The 20,708-nt window shown below is 43.2% G+C and overlaps 1 protein-coding gene across 13 annotated transcripts in view; it reads left to right on the top strand.

Annotated features, from left to right (window-relative positions):
- The window catches only part of LRRC56 (leucine rich repeat containing 56), a 161,194-nt gene that overhangs the window by 52,071 nt on the left and 88,415 nt on the right, over positions 1–20,708 (top strand). For 12 of the 13 annotated variants that reach the window (XM_065591963.1, XM_065591964.1, XM_065591968.1 and 9 more), the window contains one exon: positions 7,760–7,902. In XM_065591963.1, coding sequence (XP_065448035.1) covers positions 7,771–7,902 — 132 coding nt within the window. In that variant the 5' untranslated portion in view covers positions 7,760–7,770. Of the gene's footprint in view, positions 1–7,759; positions 7,903–20,708 lie in introns of those variants that run through there. The other variant, XM_024111433.3, reaches the window with a different exon arrangement.

Here is a 20,708-nt window from a genome sequence, read left to right as displayed (position 1 = left end):
TGCTGTGCAGAGTAACTTTTTGAAGGCATGAGCAGCCAAAAAGCAGAAAAGGCTGCTTCTTCAGTGGCTGGCCTAGGCGAGCAGGACTGTGCTCGTTATGGGGTGCTGACTGATTTCTTTGCTTCCTGGGGTAGCTAGGGAAGAGCCTGAAGAGGTGAGAAGAGAGGCTTAACCAGGAGATGGTAGGGAAAGGAATGGTGGAAGCACAAGGAGGGATGTGACTGACAGCAGAGAGATGGAAACCAAGGTTTTTTGGCTCCCATTCTTCACATAAGAACCATAAGCACTATTTCACTGGTCCAGAAGGCACTAAGAGTTAACCAAAGGTTTCAGTTTGTCACTTAGGGCTGTCTCAGGATTTCAGTGGCGTTTGGTGGCTCATGTGATGACACCAGCACAATGTATACTAAGGAGTTACTTACAACAGAAGATAGCAACAGTGACATTGAGGGACTTGCAAATGGTAAAACTTCCAATCCCAGTGTGCTGTGTCCCCCTTCTTCTCCTGGGACATCTGGGGAATTCAGCTGTATTTATTTTTATATTTGCTAGGACAGTTTTAATATGTGGATCTATAAATTTTCCTGGCATAAAGCTGCATCAGTCTGTATAGATGTTGTTTTTAAAAACAACAACAGCCTATTTAAATTATGGGGACAAGATCTTTTGCTAATATTTTGATGTATGAGCTTAGAAGTGCTAATGGGCAGGCACAGTCCAAGAGTTTTTGCTAATATTTTGATGTATGAGCTTAGAAGTGCTAATAGCCAGGCACAGTCCAAAGGGTGTTTCCCAGGTTTCAGGGGAAAAATTAACATAGAGCCATTTGCTTCTGGTAACTGCCATGTTTGAAATGCATATTTATATATATTTAATGAAGAATGCACTACATCCTCATTAACTCTCATATAATTTTTTTTTAGAAAGACAGCAAAGTCTTGGAGCTTTACCAACTTGCCAGGACCTAATCACATCAATTTACTAGGAAGAAATTGACAGAAAAGAGTTAATTAGTCTGTTCTACAGGGATTTCTAATAACACAATAGTCCAAGGACAATTTTAATAATAATCCTTATCACTTATATACTGTAGAACCTTACATGTTCAATGTTTTGTACAAGTGATCTTCACAACACACCTATAGTGAATGTAGGTAGGGTCAGTATTATCACCACCATTTTAAAATGCAGCCAGTGATGTGATTTGTTGAGACTACTCAGTAAGTGTCTGGGAGATTAGAACTCCTGACTCCATGCCCTAACCAAGGGGTCGGCAACCTTTCAGAAGTGGTGTGCCGAGTCTTCATTTATTCGCTCTAATTTAAGGTTTCGCGTGCCAGTAATACATTTAAACGTTTTTAGAAGGTCTCATTCAATAAGTCTATAATATATAACTAAACTATTGTTGTATGTAAAGTAAATAAAGTTTTTAAAATGTTTAAGAAGTTTCATTTAAAATTAAATTAAAATGTGGAGCCCTCTGGATCGGTGGCCAGGACCCGGGCAGTGTGGGTGCCACTGAAAATCAGCTTGCATGCTGCCTTCGGCATGCGTATCATAGGTTGCCTACCCCTGCCCTAACCATTGACTTCAGTGGGGCTAGTCATGTGCTTACAGTTAGCCATCCGCTTAAGTCTGTTGCTGAATAAAGTCCTATGTCCCCAATCCTGCAATCACTGATGCGTATTCTTAATATGGCATTTATTCAGGTGAGTAATCCCACTGAGGTCAGTAGGACTACTCATAATGTGGATTTCCTGTTTGTTTTTTGTTTTTTTGATTGGGCTGAGGGTGGTTGTACTTGAGCTACCTTAAGAACATAAGAAAGGCCGTACCGGGTCAGACCAAAGGTCCATCTAGCCCAGTATCCTGTCTACCGACAGTGGCCAATGCCAGGTGCCCCAGAGGGAGTGAACCTAACAGGCAATGATCAAGTGATCTCTCTCCTGCCATCCATCTCCACCCTCTGACAGACAGAGACTAGGGAGACCATTCCTTACCCGTCCTGGCTAATAGCCATTAATGGACTTAACCACCATGAATTTATCCAGTTCTCCTTTAAACTCTGTTATAGTCCTAGCCTTCACAACCTCCTCAGGTAAGGAGTTCCACAAGTTGACTGTGCGCTGTGTGAAGAAGAACTTCCTTTTATTTGTTTTAAACCTGCTACCTATTAATTTCATTTGATGACCCCTAGTTCTTGTATTATGGGAATAAGTAAATAACTTTTCCTTATCCACTTTCTCCACATCACTCATGATTTTATATACCTCTATCATATCCCCCCTTAGTCTCCTCTTTTCCAAGCTGAAGAGTCCTAGCCTCTTTAATCTCTCCTCATACGGGACCCGTTCCAAACCCTTAATCATTTTAGTTGCCCTTTTCTGAACCTTTTCTAGTGCCAGTATATCTTTTTTGAGATGAGGAGACCACATCTGTACGCAGTATTCGAGATGAGGGCGTACCATCGATTTATATAAGGGCAATAATATATTCTCAGTCTTATTCTCTATCCCCTTTTTAATGATTCCTAACATCCTGTTTGCTTTTTTGACCACCTCTGCACCCTGCGTGGACATTTTCAGAGAACTATCCACGATGACTCCAAGATCTTTTTCCTTTTCTTTTTCTTGTAGCTAAATTAACCCCCATCATATTGTATGTATAGTTGGGGTTATTTTTTCCAATGTGCATTACTTTATATTTATCCACATTAAATTTCATTTGCCATTTTGTTGCCCAATCACTTAGTTTTGTGAGATCTTTTTGAAGTTCTTCACAGTCTGCTTTGGACTTAACTATCTTTAGCAGTTTAGTATTATCTGCAAACTTTGCCACCTCACTGTTTACCCCTTTCTCCAGATCATTTATGAATAAGTTGAATAGGATCGGTCCGAGGACTGACCCTTGGGGAACACCACTAGTTACCCCTCTCCATTCTGAGAATTTACCATTAATTCCTACCCTTTGTTCCCTGTCTTTTAACCAGTTCTTAATCCATAAAAGGACCTTCCCTTTTATCCCATGGCAGCTTAATTTACGTAAGAGCCTTTGGTGAGGGACCTTGTCAAAGGATTTCTAGAAATCTAAGTACACTGTGTCCACTGGATCCCCCTTGTCCACATGTTTGTTGACCCCTTCAAAGAATTCTAATAGATTAGTAAGACACGATTTCCCTTTACAGAAACCATGTTGACTATTGCTCAACAGTTTGTTTTTCTATGTGTCGGACAATTTTATTCTTAACTATTGTTTCGACTAATTTGCCCGGTACTGACGTTAGACTTACCGGTCTGTAATTGCTGGGATCACCTCTAGAGCCCTTTTTAAATATTGGCGTTACATTAGCTAACTTCCAGTCATTGGGTACAGAAGCCGATTTAAAGGACAGGTTACAAACCTTAGTTAACAGTTCCGCAACTTCACATTTGAGTTCTTTCAGAACTCTTGGGTGAATGCCATCTGGTCCCGGTGACTTGTTAATGTTAAGTTTATCAATTAATTCCAAAACCTCCTCTCATGACACTTCAATCCGTGACAGTTCCTCAGATTTGTCATCTACAAAAGCCAGCTCAGGTTTGGGAATCTCCCTAACATCCTCAGCCGTGAAGACTGAAGCAAAGAATCCATTTAGTTTCTCCGCAATGACTTTATCATCTTTAAGCGCTCCTTTTGTATCTCGATCATCAAGGGGCCCCACTGGTTGTTTAGCAGGCTTCCTGCTTCTGATATACTTAAAAACATTTTGTTATTACCTTTGGAGTTTTTGGCTAGCCGTTCTTCAAACTCCTCTTTGGCTTTTCTTATTACATTCTTGCACTTAATTTGGCAGCGTTTATGCTCCTTTCTATTTGCCTCACTAGGATTTGACTTCCACTTTTTAAAGGAAGTCTTTTTATCTCTCACTGCTTCTTTTACATGGTTGTTAAGCCACGGTGGCTCTTTTTTTAGTTCTTTTACTGTGTTTCTTAATTTGGGTTATACATTGAAGTTGGGCCTCTATTATGGTGTCTTTAAAAAACGCCCATGCAGCTTGCAGGGATTTCACTTTAGTCACTGTATCTTTTAACTTCTGTTTAACTAACCCCCTCATTTTTGCATAGTTCCCCCTTTTGAAATTAAATGCCACAGTGTTTGGCTGTTGAGATGTTCTTCCCACCACAGGGATGTTGAATGCTATTGTATTATGGTCACTATTTCCAAGCGGTCCTGCTATAGTTACCTCTTGGACCAGCTCCTGCGCTCCACTCAGGACTAAATCTAGTGTTGCCTCTCCCCTTGTGGGTTCCCGTACCAGCTGCTCCATGAAGCGGTCATTTAAAGTATCGAGAAATTTTATCTCTGCATTTCGTCCTGAAGTGAAATGTTCCCAGTCAATATGGGGATAATTGAAACCCCCCACTATTATTGAGTTCTTAATTTTGATAACCTTACCTGTTTCAGAATTCAATGTTATTGTATAGGATATGGTAGAGCCTGCAAATGTGTAACGAGTTCAGCAGCCAGTCTGTGCTGAGAGTAGAGGAGAACCCTAGGGAAGCTTTAGGATATCAAAATGGTTATAAGAAACCCTAGGGCAGATGCTTAGTGACTTTTGCTGTTGCTGCTGGCTACTGTCTTCCCACAATTGACCTGTACACAAAGTAGCACAGGAGCATGTGCTCACAGAAATCATAGAGTCCATGACTTTCCATCATTTTCTTTAGCCTAATTTCCCCCCCTTACTTCTCACCTGGACAAAGGAACTTCTGTTACCATATACTGCATATACCTCCTGTGGGTGCAGTAGTTTTGCCAGCTATCCCAGCACATATTTCTGGGATTAACTGGATTTTTGTTTGAGCAGTGTACTTCACCGTTAGGATTCCTGCATCACTGTCTTGTATTTCTCATTTTGGACATTATTCCTCAAAGTTCTGTCTCCTCTTGAGGAAGTTTTAACGTGGTCGAAATGCACCCTAGAAGATTGATATTGTTTACTGACAACAACTTTGTTTCAACACAGACAATTTGTAATGAAAATATTGTTCTCTTTACTACTCCAGTGGTTATGAGTAACAGATCAATAGCAGGAAGTATAGAATTGGGAGCATCACTTCAGATATTAAACCACAAATTGATCTGCTTGTCAAACCTTAAGTAAGTGCTGCATCAACACATGTGCCAGAGATGGGAGGACATTTTGAAATGTTGTAGCGATGGACTGAAATGATGAGATAAATTATTTCTTTTATGTAAGTGGGTTAACTCTTTAGTGCCATTGTCTGCACACTCCTGCTATTAGCACGGTTGCATTTTGCATTGATGGATCACATCAATAATTCAGGACTCTCAATCTACACAGCTCCAGAAAAACATACTGAATGTATACAGTAGGCAGACCTGTCACCTGATGGTGATATCTTTGCTAGAATTAAAAGGAACTATAAACCTTTATAAATAATCTAACAAAACAGCCATACAGTAACTCCTCACTTAAAGTCGTCCCGCTTAACATTGTTTCATTGTTAAGTTGCTGATCAATTAGGGAACATACTCATTTAAAGTTGTGCAATGCTCCACTCTTACGTTGTTTAGCTGCCTGCTTTCTCCACAGCTGGCAGCCTCCCTACGCACCCGCCCCCTTCTCCCCCCAGTGCCTCCTGCTCGCTGGCAGACCCTGCCGATCAGTGCCTTCCCCCGCCTCCTGCCCGCAACAGTCAGCTGGCTTGCGGCATTTTGGAGGCAGGAGGGAGGGGGGGAAACGAGGACTTGGCGCGCAGGCTCCCCCTCCCTCCCCTGCCTCCCGAACGCCGCAAGCCAGCTGATTGCCCCGGGCAGGAGGAGCAAGGACTCGGCGCGCCTCCCTCCCCTGCCTCCTGCCGGCGGCAATCAGCTGGCTTGCGGCGTTTTGGAGGGAGGGGGGAGGAGCGAGGACTCCGCGCGCAGGCTCCCCCTCCCTCTCCTGCCTCCTGAACATGATAATCAGGTGGCTTGTTGAGTTTAGAAGGGCGGAGAGGGGAGAGAGGGGGAGGAGCCAGGACACAGCCTGCCAAATAAAGTGGGAGGAGGTGGGTGGGAGAAGAGGCAGGTCAAGGATGGGGGCTTGGGGGTAGGGGTGGAGTGGGCAGGCTGAGGGTTGAGCCCCCCGCCCCTGGTGCTTGCAGAGTAGGGGAAGCTGCCCTGGAACCTAAACCCCCCCCCCATTTACATTAATTCTTATGAGGAAATTGGATTCATTTAACATCGTTTCACTTAAAGTCGCATTTTTCAGGAACATAACTACAACGTTAAGTGAGGAGTTACTGTACTTATTTAACTGTCATCCATGTGGTCATACATCCATACAATGGACACTGTAGTCCTAGTCAGACACTGGACCATCAATTCTCCAAGCAAAACTAGGTTTCCTTCTATTACTTTTGTCTTTTTATTTTAGTCTTCTGTTCTGCTTCATATCAGCAAGATCTGACTTTTTTGAACAATTGGAGACTGGTATTACCCAAAGTTTTGAATAAAGCTAACATTGTCTAGACTAATTGGACCAAATTCTTCCCAGCAATCTGCATAGGAGTATGCCAGAAAATCCACACTGAACAAGGAACAAGAAGGATCAAAGCCGACTGAATTGATTTCTGGTGTATCTGAAACAGTGGTGTAAGGATACTTCACAAAACTACAGTGATCAATACCACCCACAATACACCTTTCAAGATCCATGGGTTCTATGCATGCCTATCACAGTGTGTGGTGTACCTCCTCCAGTGCACTAAATGTTTCAATAACAACTCTGGGGGGAAACGAGAAAATCACTATGCTCCCAAATGAACTCACACAGAAAAATGATAAATGACCTGAACAAGAGTTCTCTGTAAGCCTGCACACACACGCACACTCTGTTGACTTTGATATTTCAAAATCAATTGCTATAAGTTTTGTCCAGAGTAGTAGATCTGGGAACCAAATAATGGTCTGGTTCAGTATGAATTAATTTAGATAACTACTTCAATCCTATCACCTTAAACTTTATCTTATTCCTCCCTTGAAACAGGTTTGATTTGTTTTGTTTATAAAAAAAAAAGAGTTTCCAGCAGTAGGAACTAGTTGACATGTTCTGACTGACCCAAAGAGCAGTCCTTAATAATTCATATCTGTCTCACATAGTACAGAACATCCTATACTGCAATCTATTTTGTCCATGGTTAAATCTTAAGAAGCTGGAGAAAAGTAATTGTATGTTTTGGTACTTACACTGGCAGTATGAGCTTCTATGAGTTCTTTTCTGTGTCATTTACAATCCTAAGTGATGTTGGGTAAGGTGCAGGTGTGGCGAGGGGTGTGGGGAAGTGGGCTATGCTGTTATTGGAGGAGGCAGATGAGTGTAAAGGGAGGAGTGGGAGGGAAGATCTTTCACGTGAATATCTTAAGTTTATTATTGTTAAAGAACATTTGTGTATAGAGCATAGTGTTTTATATAGTTAGTAAAAGATAAAGTCCCTGCCCCAAAAAGCTTACAGTCTAAATTGATCATGGCAAGACAGGACCTGAGAGGAGATCACTAGAGGCTAAAGGAGGAGAGAGAAAAGGAACATACAGAATAAGGTTGAAGTTGCTTGGGTATCATATTCTGTATCAGTTTAGTTTCTGTTTGTTTTTGATCATTTATAGTGCCTTGTGGAAATCCTGCCAACTCCCAAGATAAGTCAAATTAACCTTTGCTAAGAGTATGTAGTAAATACTGAAAAAGAAAACTAGTTCTTGTTCTTGTTTTATTGCTTAGGCCATATCGAAATGGAACTAAACTGGAACCTTGGCAGAGTCCGGGTGACTGATTTGAGGTGGCAGGGTCTCCTGAATCCTAGCCCATTGGTTAAAGATGATGGAGAGCTACTTATGGATGAATACCTTTCCCCCAGTAAACTGGTGAGTGGCCTCTCATTTTTTTAATGCAGCTGCGAGGAGCACACTAGCATATAGTCACATTATCCTTGCTTGTTAGCAACTTTACTCAAGATTGCATAAATATGGAATAGCTGACCATTAGAATTTCATGTAAAGTGGCCTCTATTTTAAGATCATTTAACATATACATTTGTCTGTTTCATATACAAATATGACCAATGTAGTTCTTTCCATGTTCGTTATCGACCTAGCGAGGTAGGCATAAAATAGTGCATATAGCATAATCATAATTCAAACCAAATCTAATTAATTCTTTCTAAAGTGCATTGAGTTCTATCAGAACATCAGAAGAGGGATTTCTACATGGACTGTGTGGTGGAAATTGGAAACGTAATTAATAATTTAATTTTTATTCCTGAATAGAGTAAAATCATCCAAACGCCACTCTCACTTGCCTATATGTTAGTCTTGAGAGCCAATTATAAAGTACTGAAAGTATTTTAAGTACTTTCTATATTTATCAAAGTGCCTATAGTTTTCCACTTCTGTCAAAGTATAATTGAAAGCCATTCTGCTTTTTGACAAGGGAAAATGATCTTGGTGCAGCCCCTTGTAAGAGAATGATGCATTGAAATCTATTGTGAAGAAACCCTTTATTTCACAGTGTGACGGTGCCACCCGTAAGGCTTTATGGAAATATGCTTGTGTGTGTGTGTGTGTGTGTGTGTGTGTATATATATATAACATAACTAGAATGTGTTTTATGCTACATATGCAATGTAACATATCTCTGTAAAGGTCATGATCTATTGAATCTATTAATCCTATTTGTATGCATGTATCATTTTTGTATTTGAAGTTATGAATATTGGCTACATACTTGTTTGATTCTAAGTAGGCTTTATATAGAGTAAAATGGATGTATTTGGGTTTAGACCCCATTGGGAGTTGGGCATCTGAGTGTTAAAGACAAGAACACTTCTGTTAGCTGCTTTCAGGTAAGCCTATAGCTGTTAGGGGACATGATTCAGACCTGGGTCTGGGTTTGCAGCAGGCTAGCAAGTCTGGCTCAAACCAGGCACGGTATTGAAGTCCTAAGCTGACGGGGCAGGAAAGCAGGGGCAGAAGTAGTCTTGGCACATCGGGTGGCAGCTCCCAAGGGGGTTTCTGTGATCCAACCTGTTGGTGTCACTAGGCATAGCTACCAGGTAATTTGGGGGGGATGGAAGGCCATAAGTGCCGATGAAACCTCCCTGCTCTGTGTCTAAGTGAGCCACGGTAACTCCATCTTGTGAACTTTAACCTACCTATATGTTAGCAGCCTAATGCTGACGCAGGCCGGAGCAGAAATGTAATGGTCAGCTTTTTCTAGCAGACAGCTGCAGTTTCGTTCACATTAGCAAAACTTTTAGTGATAATGTGGGGGAAAAGTGGGAGGGAAAGGCCTAGTGCATAGAGCTTGCAAGGTCAAAGATAAGCATGCGAACGGGGACGTTTCTAATGTACTGCCTGCTGTAACTGTTGTCAGGGAGGGAGGGGTAGGAAGAAACCAGAACAAAAGGCTTACACACAAACAGCTTGGAATATAAAAGGGAAAACTTGCTTGTATGTGCTGCGCTTGATTTGAGACATGCTGGTCTCCTAGTGCCTTTTCGAGTTCTCGAATAAACTTGGTTTGCTTCTCCACCCTGGTGTGTCTATTGGTGCGGCGCACACCAGGCAACGAACTCTGTTGCCCCCCTCGGGGCTCTCTGGGCCGGCAACAAACCCATTACACACAGTATATGGTATTTACTGAGTACTAGTGAAGAACAGAAACGTTTGGGGTTCTGAGAAGCTGAGGAATGCTGCGGTGGGGAGAGCTAAGCAACAGAGCAGTTGCAATAAAGACTGCACATCCCTACGTGTCACAGAGCTGAGCTTCATGGCAGAACTTTGTACAAGAGTGATGGGGCTGAGGTTGTGTTTTGGACAGGCCAGGGGAGTGGTGGGAATATGGTCATTGCATCTGTGAACTGCCTAGACCCACTGGGCCTCAACTCCAGTTTTGTGGGAGGGTAAGTTGGTGGCAACTAAAAAGCCAAATGAGAAATCAGTCATAGCTGTAGGAAGAACAGAAGTCTAACTCCGGTAAGTTTAAGTGTTCCTCAGCATTCTGCTCTACAAAGTACAGTGCAAGTACTCTGCTACTGGCTGTATACAGCAGCTCCTGGAGTCATGTGATTACCTCAGGTTCTAAGATTTCATTTTAAGAAAACAAAAGCAATTTTGTAGCCCTCATAGGTGGGAAGAAAAGATTGAACATGTGACCTGAGTGTAATCAATACAGTGATGTTTGCTTGAGTCTGCAGACAGCCTGTGTCAATAGCCCTGAGAGGTGAAGAAGTGCAGTGGACCTGCACCCATACAGATACACCCATCTGCTGTAAGTAGTGCAGGGCACCTCCGCTGCCACCACCTCTCTGGGGTAAGAGGTGAATCCTATTGTTTCCATGGGTGAAAGTAACTTAAAGGACTTACAGGTACGCTGGAGTCCTGAGCGGGGCGTGGCCTCAACCGGAAGAGGAGAGGCCTCAGCTGCAGAGGCGCTGGGAGCTCAGGGGTGAATTAAAGGGCCTGGGGCTCCGGCCACTGTGGAGTCCGGGCCCTTTAAATCACCGCGGGAGCCCTGCCGCTGCTATCCCGGGGCGGCAGGGCTCAGGCTAGGGCTGGGGTAGTGGTGGCAGGGCTCCGGCGGTGATTTAAAGGGCCCGGGGCTCTGTCCACTGCCGGGAGCCCTGGGACCTTTAAATTCCTCCATCCCCCCTGCCCCCACCCCCCCGAGCCTGGCTGCCGGGGCCCCGGGGCTCGGGTGGGGATTTAAAGGGCCCAGTGCTTCTGTCACTCTGGGCCCTTTAAATCGCTTCCGGAGCCCTGCTGCTGCTGGGTTAGTGGCGGCAGGGCTCCAGCAGTGATTTAAAGGGCCCAGGGCTCTGGCCGCTGCGGGGAGCTGCGGGCCCTTTAAAGCACCGCCGGAGCTCCGGCAGTGGGGCTCAGGCGGCGCTTTAAAGGGCCTGGGGCTCCCCGCAGCAGCTGGAGCCCTGGGCCCTTTAAATCACCGCCGGAGAAGCCGGTCCAGTCCGACACGGTGTACCGGCTCTTGCTTTCACCTCTGGCTGTTTCTGAGTGGGAGAGGCCCTGAGTTTTACCCCTGCCATTGCTTTCAGGGGCAGAGAGGGCTGCTTGCTGCCAGTGCTGCCTCTCCAGGGTAGGAGGCAGGCCCCCTTCTGCTGTGTGGGACCAGGGCCACACCATAGCATGGAGGCAGGGTTGTGAGGAGCCTCCTTGTCATGACAGGTCTAGGGCACCTGATTGCCTGATCCTGTAGCTGGTTTCTTTTAGTGACTGGGCTTGAGAGAGGCAGTGGGGACTGGCACGGCAGCAACAAAAGAGGATTAGATGAGTCTAATCTAAGTCTAAACTGAGAGAAACGAAAGGTTGAAAAGTTTTCTTTCTCCTCTCTGTGCCGAAGAATATGTCACGTATGAGGCTCTATGCATAGGAGAAAATATCAGTTCCCAAGATCTGATCCGTGGAGGTTATATCTTTTTCAAAGAACTAAAATACAGTTTAATTTTTCTTATTTCTTTCTCCAAATTCCCAATTTACACTTTTTTTTTACTATGTAAGAATCATAATGGGATGCTGGTCCATGACTAGGACTCCTAGGTGCTATGTAATACAAATGATAATAAAAGTCATGAACTTGACAGTGCACTGTCGATTAGATAAGTAGTTACACTGAGAACTGCCCCCTTCATATTTGGCGCTCTCCCTGTTCATGAAATGGTTAGATGTGAAAATCATTTCTTGGTGAGTTTAGAAATATAAACCTCTGAATAGTTGCCACATTTTATGGTATACCTTGTTCTGTTTCTTTTGACTACACCGAATGACAGTGACGTCTCTGTGCATGTCTGCTTGTTCTATGTGTGTGTGTATATATATATATATATAATATATACATGAATATATATATATATAGTGTGTGTGAGTGTGTGTGTGTGTACACTAAAATGTGCCCAGGATTTTATGCAGTGCTGTTGTAGTCAGGTCGGTCCCAGGATATTAAAGAATCAAGGAGGGTGAGATAATTTATTTTATTGGACCAATTTCTGTTGGTGAGAGAGACCAGCACTAGAGCTACACAGAGTTCTTCACCTTGAATGGTCTCTTAGAATATGTGCTAACTACTTATGCTAAACGATCTCTTCCACCTTGCATTTTGCTGTGACACTCTAAGTACCTTTCCCAGACCTGAGGAGGAGCTGTGTAGTTCAAAAACTTCTCTCTCTCACGAACAGAAATTGGTCCAATAAAAGATATTGCCTTACCCACCTTGTCTCTCTAAAGTAGCCTTTTGCTTTCTTAGGGAGCCTTATCCAAACCCATTGAAGTCAATGAAAAGATCCCTATGGACTTCAGTCGGCTTTGGATAAGGCTTTAAGACATTACTTCAGCCAGCATATATCCCTTCTCTTTCCAAAGCCATATTGCTTTTTATTAAATAATAAACTATTATGAGAAAAGCTTTAATGTTACCATCATCCCTAGCAACTGAAATTTCATTATACACTTTATTTCTTGTATTAACAACCAGTTAGATCCTCCTACAAATATGACTCTCTTCCTTTTTTCAGGTTTCAGAGTGGTAGCCGTGTTAGTCTGTATCAGCAAAAAGAACGAGGAGTATTTTTGGCACCTTAGAGACTAACAAATTTATTTGGGCATTAGCTTTCCTGGACTAAAACCCACTTCATCGGATGCATGCAGTGGAAAATACAGTAGGAAGATAGATATACACAGAGAACATGAAAAAATGGGTGTTGCCATACCAACTCTAACGGCAACATTCATTTTTTCATGTTCTATGTATATATATCTTCCTGCTGTATTTTCCACTGCATGCATCCGATGAAGTGGGTTTTAGCCCACGAAAGCTTGTGCCCAAATACATTTGTTAGTCTCTAAGGTGCCACAAGTACTCCTTGTTCTTTTTCCTTTTTTTCAGTGAAGCTAAAGCAGTTTACTTTGTGTCCACACCCTAGTGGATTGGATCAGGTCCAAGCACTTCAAGGTTGCATGTTTTCATATTGATAGGGAAGCCCACTTATCAGAACAAGTATTAAATGAATGTGTTTTGTCTATCTGATTTCTACTGTATATGGTCACTTATTTGCCCTGGAACCTGACTTTTGTGTTGTCATTGTTGGAACACACTTCCTCTTCAAAGGAAAAATTATATGACATTGTCAAGGAAACATTAACAATGTTTACAGCTTGTTTTAATAACATATCTAATTTATCTATTCTTTGACCTTTATGTTGATCAAGTTGAAACAGCTGCTTCCATAAAGTCACTTCCTCAGCTTTTTCAAATGTAAAAATAGAGCCACTGCTCAAACACTTAATCTGAAACAAATCTTCATGTGGGAAGATTTTAAAACAACCACATGCCATTAATTATCAGGATGTGTGAAAGGCTTGGTTTTATTTTTAAAAGCATATTTACAGTATCTTTCTTATTGTCTCTTTAGTTGTGAAGATTTTGGGTGTTATTGCTGTGTTCTAATCTCTGCAGTCTTCCAAAAAAGAAATTGAATACAAGAGTGAAATTAAAATAAAATTTTCACACACACACTAAAGCCAGATGTATTTTTCATTCATGTGAGAACACGAAGTGTAATGCTTAGTTTGTCAGGTCTGTACCCCAGACTTCCCATTAGGTTTGGTTCTGTATTGAAAGTAATGGTTGCACCTGGCTTGAATCACTAGTTTGACTTTCAATTTTGAGAGACAAACCTTATGTGGGTGTCAGGAAGAATCGCCTCTTCCTTTGCAGATTAAGCCCATTTTAGAAAGTCAAATGCTCTTCCAGATTTTTCATGTTATTAAAAATAATCATATCTGTGACATTCTATACCTTGGGGGAGCATACTGTAACCCCATATTCCTCATTTTCATATAATCATGATCTTACATGTAAAGCATGCCTTATAAGGTATCAGGGGAAAGGTTATGATCTGCTGAAAGTCATTTCTCTATCCATATATGTGTATCATTAATGCTTATGAAGTTATTTTTTTGTATTGTGTTGTATGGTGGTCACTAAAACATGGTGTAAGTTGGGGAATCAGCCAGACATTTGCTCCACAGAGGCAACAGCAATGAAAGTAACCAATGCCCGGGCGGGGTGTCAAACAACCTATCAACAGCCACTGTCCAGCAAGGGAGCTACAATGCAATGACTCACCTGCATGAGGCCTAGGGTGACCAGATCACACAGGTGAAATATTGGGGGGGGGAGGGAGGGCGGAGCAAAAAAAAGGGGGAAAAACAGCCGCCAGAGCTCCACGCCCCCCCCCCCACCAGCATGCCCCCGCTCTGTCTCCACTTCCTCCCTCCCTCCAGCGAAGGAAACAAAAAAACAGCCGTCGGAGCTCCACGCCCCGCCCCCCCCACTAGCATGCCTCCGCTCCACCTCCCCCCTCCCTCCAGCGCTTGCGCCACCAAACAGCTGATCAACGCAAGCCTGGGAGGGAGGGGGGAGGAGGAGGAATGCGGTGTGCTTGGGGAAGAGGCAGGGCCAGGGCAGGGATTTGGGGAGGGATCCAATGGGGGGAAATAGGGGGTGGAGTCGGGGTGGTGGGGGCACGAGCCCCCTCCGGGTTCCGCTCCGCCTGTGAGTGGAGGCAAAATATCGGGACAATTCGCGTCCCGACCGAAGGTAGGTCAGGATGCGGGACAAATAAGCAAATATCAGGACAGTCCTGATAAAATCGAGACGTCTGGTCACCCTAATGAGGCCACACCAAGGGAATTGCTCAGCCTTGCTTGGAGAGACACAGCAATGCCCCCCAGACATGCCTGGACTTGTGCTCCCCAAGCACATGGACTGAGTGTATAAAACAGACAGAGTGGATACATACTGGGCTCTTCTCCTGCCCCAACCTTCGCTGCAAGCAACTAAGGGCTTGTCTACACTGGCAATTTACAGTGCTGCAACTTTCTCGATCAGGGGTGTGAAAAAACACCCCCTTGAGCGCAGCAAGTTTCAACGCCAGTAAAGTGCCCGTGTAAACAGTGCCCCAGCACTGAGAGCCACTCTCCCAGCGCTGGTAGCTACGCTTCTCGTTGAGGTGGGTTTTTTTAGAGTGCTGAGAGAGCTCTCTCCCAGCGCTGTGTTGCGACCACACAAGGCACGTTAAAGCCACGGCAGCGCTTTAGTGTTGCTAGTGTAGACTAGCCCAAGACACTGAGAAGAAGACAAGACTCCAACAGAGGAGATTGGCCCTGGTTTAAGGAACAAACCTGTATATTAAGGACTGCAATATCCAGTGGGGTGAGAAAAACTGCTTAATCTAGATCAGAGGTTCCCAAAGTGGGCGATACCGCCCCCTGGGGGGTGCTGGAACGATCCAGGGGGGCACTAGTAGCCTCGGGTGCAATTGGGGGGCGTTGAATAAAAATAAGGGGGCGGTGGAAGCATAAAGAAAGAAGAGAATATAAGAAAATTTTGAAAAACCGTTTGTACATGTTTCATCTGTTGTGTAACATAGAGTTAAAGTTGTAGTGATTACTTTATTTTCAAAATTAATTCACAAATTATAACCGATCAGGTGTCAAGTCCGCCAACAGCTCTTAACAAGCAAGTGTTGGCAGGCAAGCATGTCGCGCATTGTTGGGAAGTCCAGCATGCATCGGCAGGAATATGTGCGTGTAATGACTTGTTTACAATACGATACTATAAATAGGCGACATGTATGAAATCTAATTTAGATTGTTTCTGAATTGTGTAACAAGCAGTTAACAATCGTGCAATAAGTATTTAAATTTTTTTATTCATATTCGATACCTTCGATCTTTACGGATTACGGATCACATACAAAGCAAATTGTATTATTGTTGTTTCAATAAAACAGCAATTTACACGTGAGTATTTTTATACATTTTCTTACTTATCTACCGTATGTTTCTGTGTCTCTAGTGCTTACTAATAATAAAATCGTAGCAGGCTTGTGTCGGTACAGTACTATTTGAAGTGTACAGTCAATATATTTGTCATATTTTTTATTACAATATTAACAAAAACGGGAATGAAATCGTAAAAAACTGTTAACTATTAACATTTATTTATATCTATCGAATCATCTGTGTTAATTGATAAATAAGGCGTGTGTTAATAAGGAACAATTATTTAAATAAGGGCAAACTAAATTAAAACTATTAACTGATTTTTAATTGCATATTGATTATTTTTAAATTAATTATTTCTTGATAAATTTAGTTTGATATTTGACAATTTAATATCAAATACATAAATCTAATGCTGAGCAAAGAACAAAACCCAGTTTATTAGATTCATTAGTATTTTAGTTTGGTTGTTGTGACAATGCGGTTCTGGCGGAACCCACCTGAGAGTGCCAACTCAGGACAAATTGCTCAAATAGGGCAGTTACAGCCCAAGGCTGGGGTTTTTTCCACCTCTAAGGCAAACCAAACCAGCCAGACTAGGAGAACTTCGGTCTCATCCCTTGACTAACCGCAAGTCTCACAAGCAATCTCCTTAGACACTCCAGTTTCCCAATATTACCACCAGTGCCACTCGTTATGGGGACAAATGGTTATGAAAACCAATACCCCAGTAAAAGAAAAAAGGTTCTCCTGATCCCAAAGGACCAAGCCCCAGACCCAGGTCAATATACAAATCGGATCTTCCCCACAAATCACGCTGTTGCCAATCCTTCAGAATCTAAAATCTAAAGGTTTATTCATAAAAGGAAAAAGATAGAGATGAGAGTTAGGATTGGTTAAATGGAATCAATTACATACAGTAATGGCACAGTTCTTGGTTCAGGCTTGCAGCAGCGATGGAATAAACTGCAGGTTCAAATCAAGTCTCTGGAATACATCCCCCGCTGGGATGGGTCCTCAGTCCTTTGTTCAAAGCTTCAGCTTGTAGCAAAGTTCCTCCAGAGGTAAGAAGCAGGATTGAAGACAAGATGGAGATCAGGCATCAGCCTTATATAGTCTTTTCCAGGTGTAAGAACACCTCTTTGTTCTTAAATTACAGCAACATGGAGTCTGGAGTCACATGGGCCAGTCCCTGCATACTTTGCTGAGGTACAAGGCGTATCTGCCTTCTCTCAATGGGTCCATTGTATAGCTGATGGTCCTTAATGGGCCATCAAGCAGGCTAGGCAGAGCTAATCTCAGTTTGTCTGGGATGTCACCCAGAAGCATAGCATAAGTTTGCCATACAGACAGTATAGAGCCAATATTCATAACTTCGACTACAAAACTGATACATACATATAGACAGCATAATCATAACCAGTAAACCATAACCTTGTCCTAGACACCCCATTTGACCCCCTTTACACCAGATTTGGGTGCCACTACAGGACTTTGGTTGCAACAATGATCTATATGGTCCCAGTTTATGTCAATAACGTCACACCCCCAACGCAAAATTGATGCAGGAAGGGATGACACAAACATCACTGACTGCATCCCAAGAGCTCCCCATCCTGGGTTCTGTCTTACTACAGCTAGTATTGGGTTAGAAGCCATACCAGTGTATAACAGAAATGGTTTATCAAAATCATGTTTAACCACATGATTGAACCTCTTTACAACCTCAAGGTAAAACTTAGTTAGAACAATAGTGGATTGGATCTGCTCTGGCAGCATGGTTCCTGTATGTGTTATGTGATCTTGCCAAGAGCTAAAGAAAACAGCTACTTTATCCATACCAGCTCGGGCAAATGTTTGGAACCCAATTAACATCGAATAAATGCAGATATTAATGTTCTTCATAGTACAGGAATCTTGGCATTTAGCCATGAAAGCAATATGGTAGTGTGCCTCAGTCTTCCTTTTCATACAGCACATTAGGTTTGGAATGTCTTTTCCCCTGTGAAAAGTTCCCATATTGTTTATAGGCATTACCTGTGAAACCCCAGTGTAACAAGGCCTTTCAACATAACGTGTGTTTTCATGTATTCCTTTTAACATGTCCAAGGGATTCTCCAAAAGATTAGGCACATTGTACATTTTTACAGTTTGTGGCAATAGCAACACATTCATTACAAAATTAAGCAATAACAACAAGTTCATTGCAAGTGTCCATCTACAATCATGGTTGTCATGCCACCCCTTTGGTTCAATACCATTGGAGTTTGGGCATTTTAAGGTTAACCTGTGGCTTCCCTTTGCCAAATTCAGTTTTCTCTTTCCTCCTTGTCCTGCAGAATCAAACCCTGATTTCTCTTGCTTAACAGAATTCACTGGCTGATGGGGTGGGCCCTCTGTCCTAACAGCTATTAGCAAGTCCTCCCTTTCCCAGCTAGGCAAGTAATTTGCACTACCCCAGACCAGAGCCAGTCCACCAGTTTTCCCATCCTTAACTGCTATAATTTCCAAGGCTGGACTCTGCCTTAAAGAGATACCACACAAATCCAAAGAGTCTGCGGGTGAGAGTTTGCTTGCTCTCCCCCGCATCCTCAAGCATTCAGCCATAAAACTGCTCTGCTCTGACACATCAGTAACCAAATCTGTCCTCAAACCCTGAAGCGCAAACTGCTCGTTTAAAGAATTAGAAAGGAGACATTTCTGTTCCAACACCATTGTCTCCCCAACAAGTTGGCCCCACACAGCCACTTGGTTATAGGGCTGCCTCAATTCCTTAACAACTTTTACTTCCTCTGAGACCTTCTCAAAGCTACCCACACTGGATCTTTTAAAAGGAAAGTCAGTGGTTCCATTCCCAACAGACAATTTCTGGCTGCTAGGAACTGAAACTTCCTTGATTAAATCACTCTCACACCCTTCAGTTGCAGGGAACTGCTTGCACCGAGTACCCTGAGGATTCCTTTCTCCAGGAGCTTTTCTAAGCAGCAAATCACCCCTCACAGAAATTCTGCCCTTACCCTCTTCACCTAGGGCCTGCTCTAAAGGAACACTTTCCTGAGCAACAACAGACTCTGTCTGGGTTTTACTTGCATTCAGGATCACCTTTGGCCCATCAGGCAGATCTCTACACAATCCCCTTTCAGGCACACCCATAGACTTTTTAGATAAAAGGTTAGAAATACTTCCCTTCTCTTTGCCACACACAAGCTTAGGAATTTTTTCCTTTTTGCTACAAGTTGTTAAACTGTCCGTAGGTACCACAACCAAATTACCTTTCTGCTCTCCTTGTGCCCTGGCTAGGGTATCACCCTGATCAGACAGAGTTGTTACACCCTTCTCCAACCACACATGAGCAACAGGCAAAATACAAGCACCAGAATTTTCTGGTCTCTGGGACTTTGCTAAGACACTAACTGGATGCAACCTAGTTATGGTGCCATTCTCCCCAGCAGATGCAAACTTAGGACCATTCCCTTCCTGGGCTTTAGTTGAATCCAGAACCAACTCTGAGACAGCTAAATTACTCTCAACCATCACAGGCCGAAAGGCCCCTCCTGTCTGCTCCACAGACAAAAAAGAGTTGGAGACGCATTTTTCTTTACCAGACATACAGTTTGGGATTTCATTTCCCTTGTCCCAGCAAACCGGGCTGTTCACAGACAACTGCTTGGAGACTGGGGTAGCTTCCTCCATAGGCAAGTCAATACCCCTGACAGACACAGGCACATTTCCTTCACTGTCGCTATTCTTCGCACAGGAAACAGATAAGGTATAGGGACACTCATCTTCCACTCTCCTTGCCTTCCCAAACTGCTGACTAGATAAAGCCATCAGTTCACAAGACTGCCTAGACTCATCCAAAATCTCCTTGTTCTCCTCTCCCTTCGCTTGATCTAATTCCAGATTTACTTCTGAGACATTAGATAGACATTCAGAAACTTCATTTACAGCCAAACAGCTACTTTCCAAGGACAAACTTTTGGAGAAACCCTCCATAGGCACAACCTTAGGATCAATCCTCTCTTGTGCCTGGTTTGTATTAACTTGACTGACCATAGCTTTAATATCATTTCCAATCATAATATCCTTAGGGATTATGTCTTTTACTCCCACAACCATGGTGCCCTCCAATCCCTTCCATTTCAGGTGGACTTTAGCCAAAGGCACCCTGACAAAATACTTAGATAAGGCTACAACAGTTACATCTTCACCTGGCAAATAATCTTCCTTCCTGACAAGACTTGCTTTAACCAGAGTAATATCTGCTGCGGTGTCCCTCCATGCCATACACCTTACTCCATTCACTTCTGCACTGCTAATAAACTCTGCGTTATTTCCCCCATATTTAGCTTTAATGTGAGTTTTAAGGTCAAATTCTTCAGAGACCACAGAAACAGCATTTGCACACAGGGCACCAATGCTGGGCTCTGTGTGGCTTGCCTGTGAGTTTACAACAACAGGGTTAGCATTTGCCGTGGCATTTGGGGTTGCCTGTTTTGGGCTGCCCTTCAGTGTCGGGCAGTCTGATCTCATGTGGCCCAGGATACCACAGTGATAGCATGTAACCTGTTCCGTCCTGGGATGTGAGTTCCTACCCTCCAGGCCCCCTTGAACTCCTTTAGAAGAGTCAGGTTTATTTTTAAATCCTTCCCTCCTCTTGAACTGGGGGGAATGGTGATTACTTTTCCCCGGGGTTTTACACCCTTCTCGAGCCCTGTTTTGGGTATGGGCATCCGCAATCTCTGCTGCCCGTAGGACTGACTCAGGGTCCCTGTCACACACAGCTGCTCTCACATTGTCAGGCACAATGTCTAAGAACTGTTCCAAAGTTATCAAATCCAGCAGTTTTTCAAAACTCCCATGAACCTTGGCTC

Source organism: Chrysemys picta, chromosome 4 (genome assembly GCF_011386835.1).
Source record: "Chrysemys picta bellii isolate R12L10 chromosome 4, ASM1138683v2, whole genome shotgun sequence".
Lineage (NCBI taxonomy): Eukaryota > Metazoa > Chordata > Testudines > Emydidae > Chrysemys > Chrysemys picta.
This window is presented reverse-complemented; position numbering and strand designations above follow the sequence as displayed.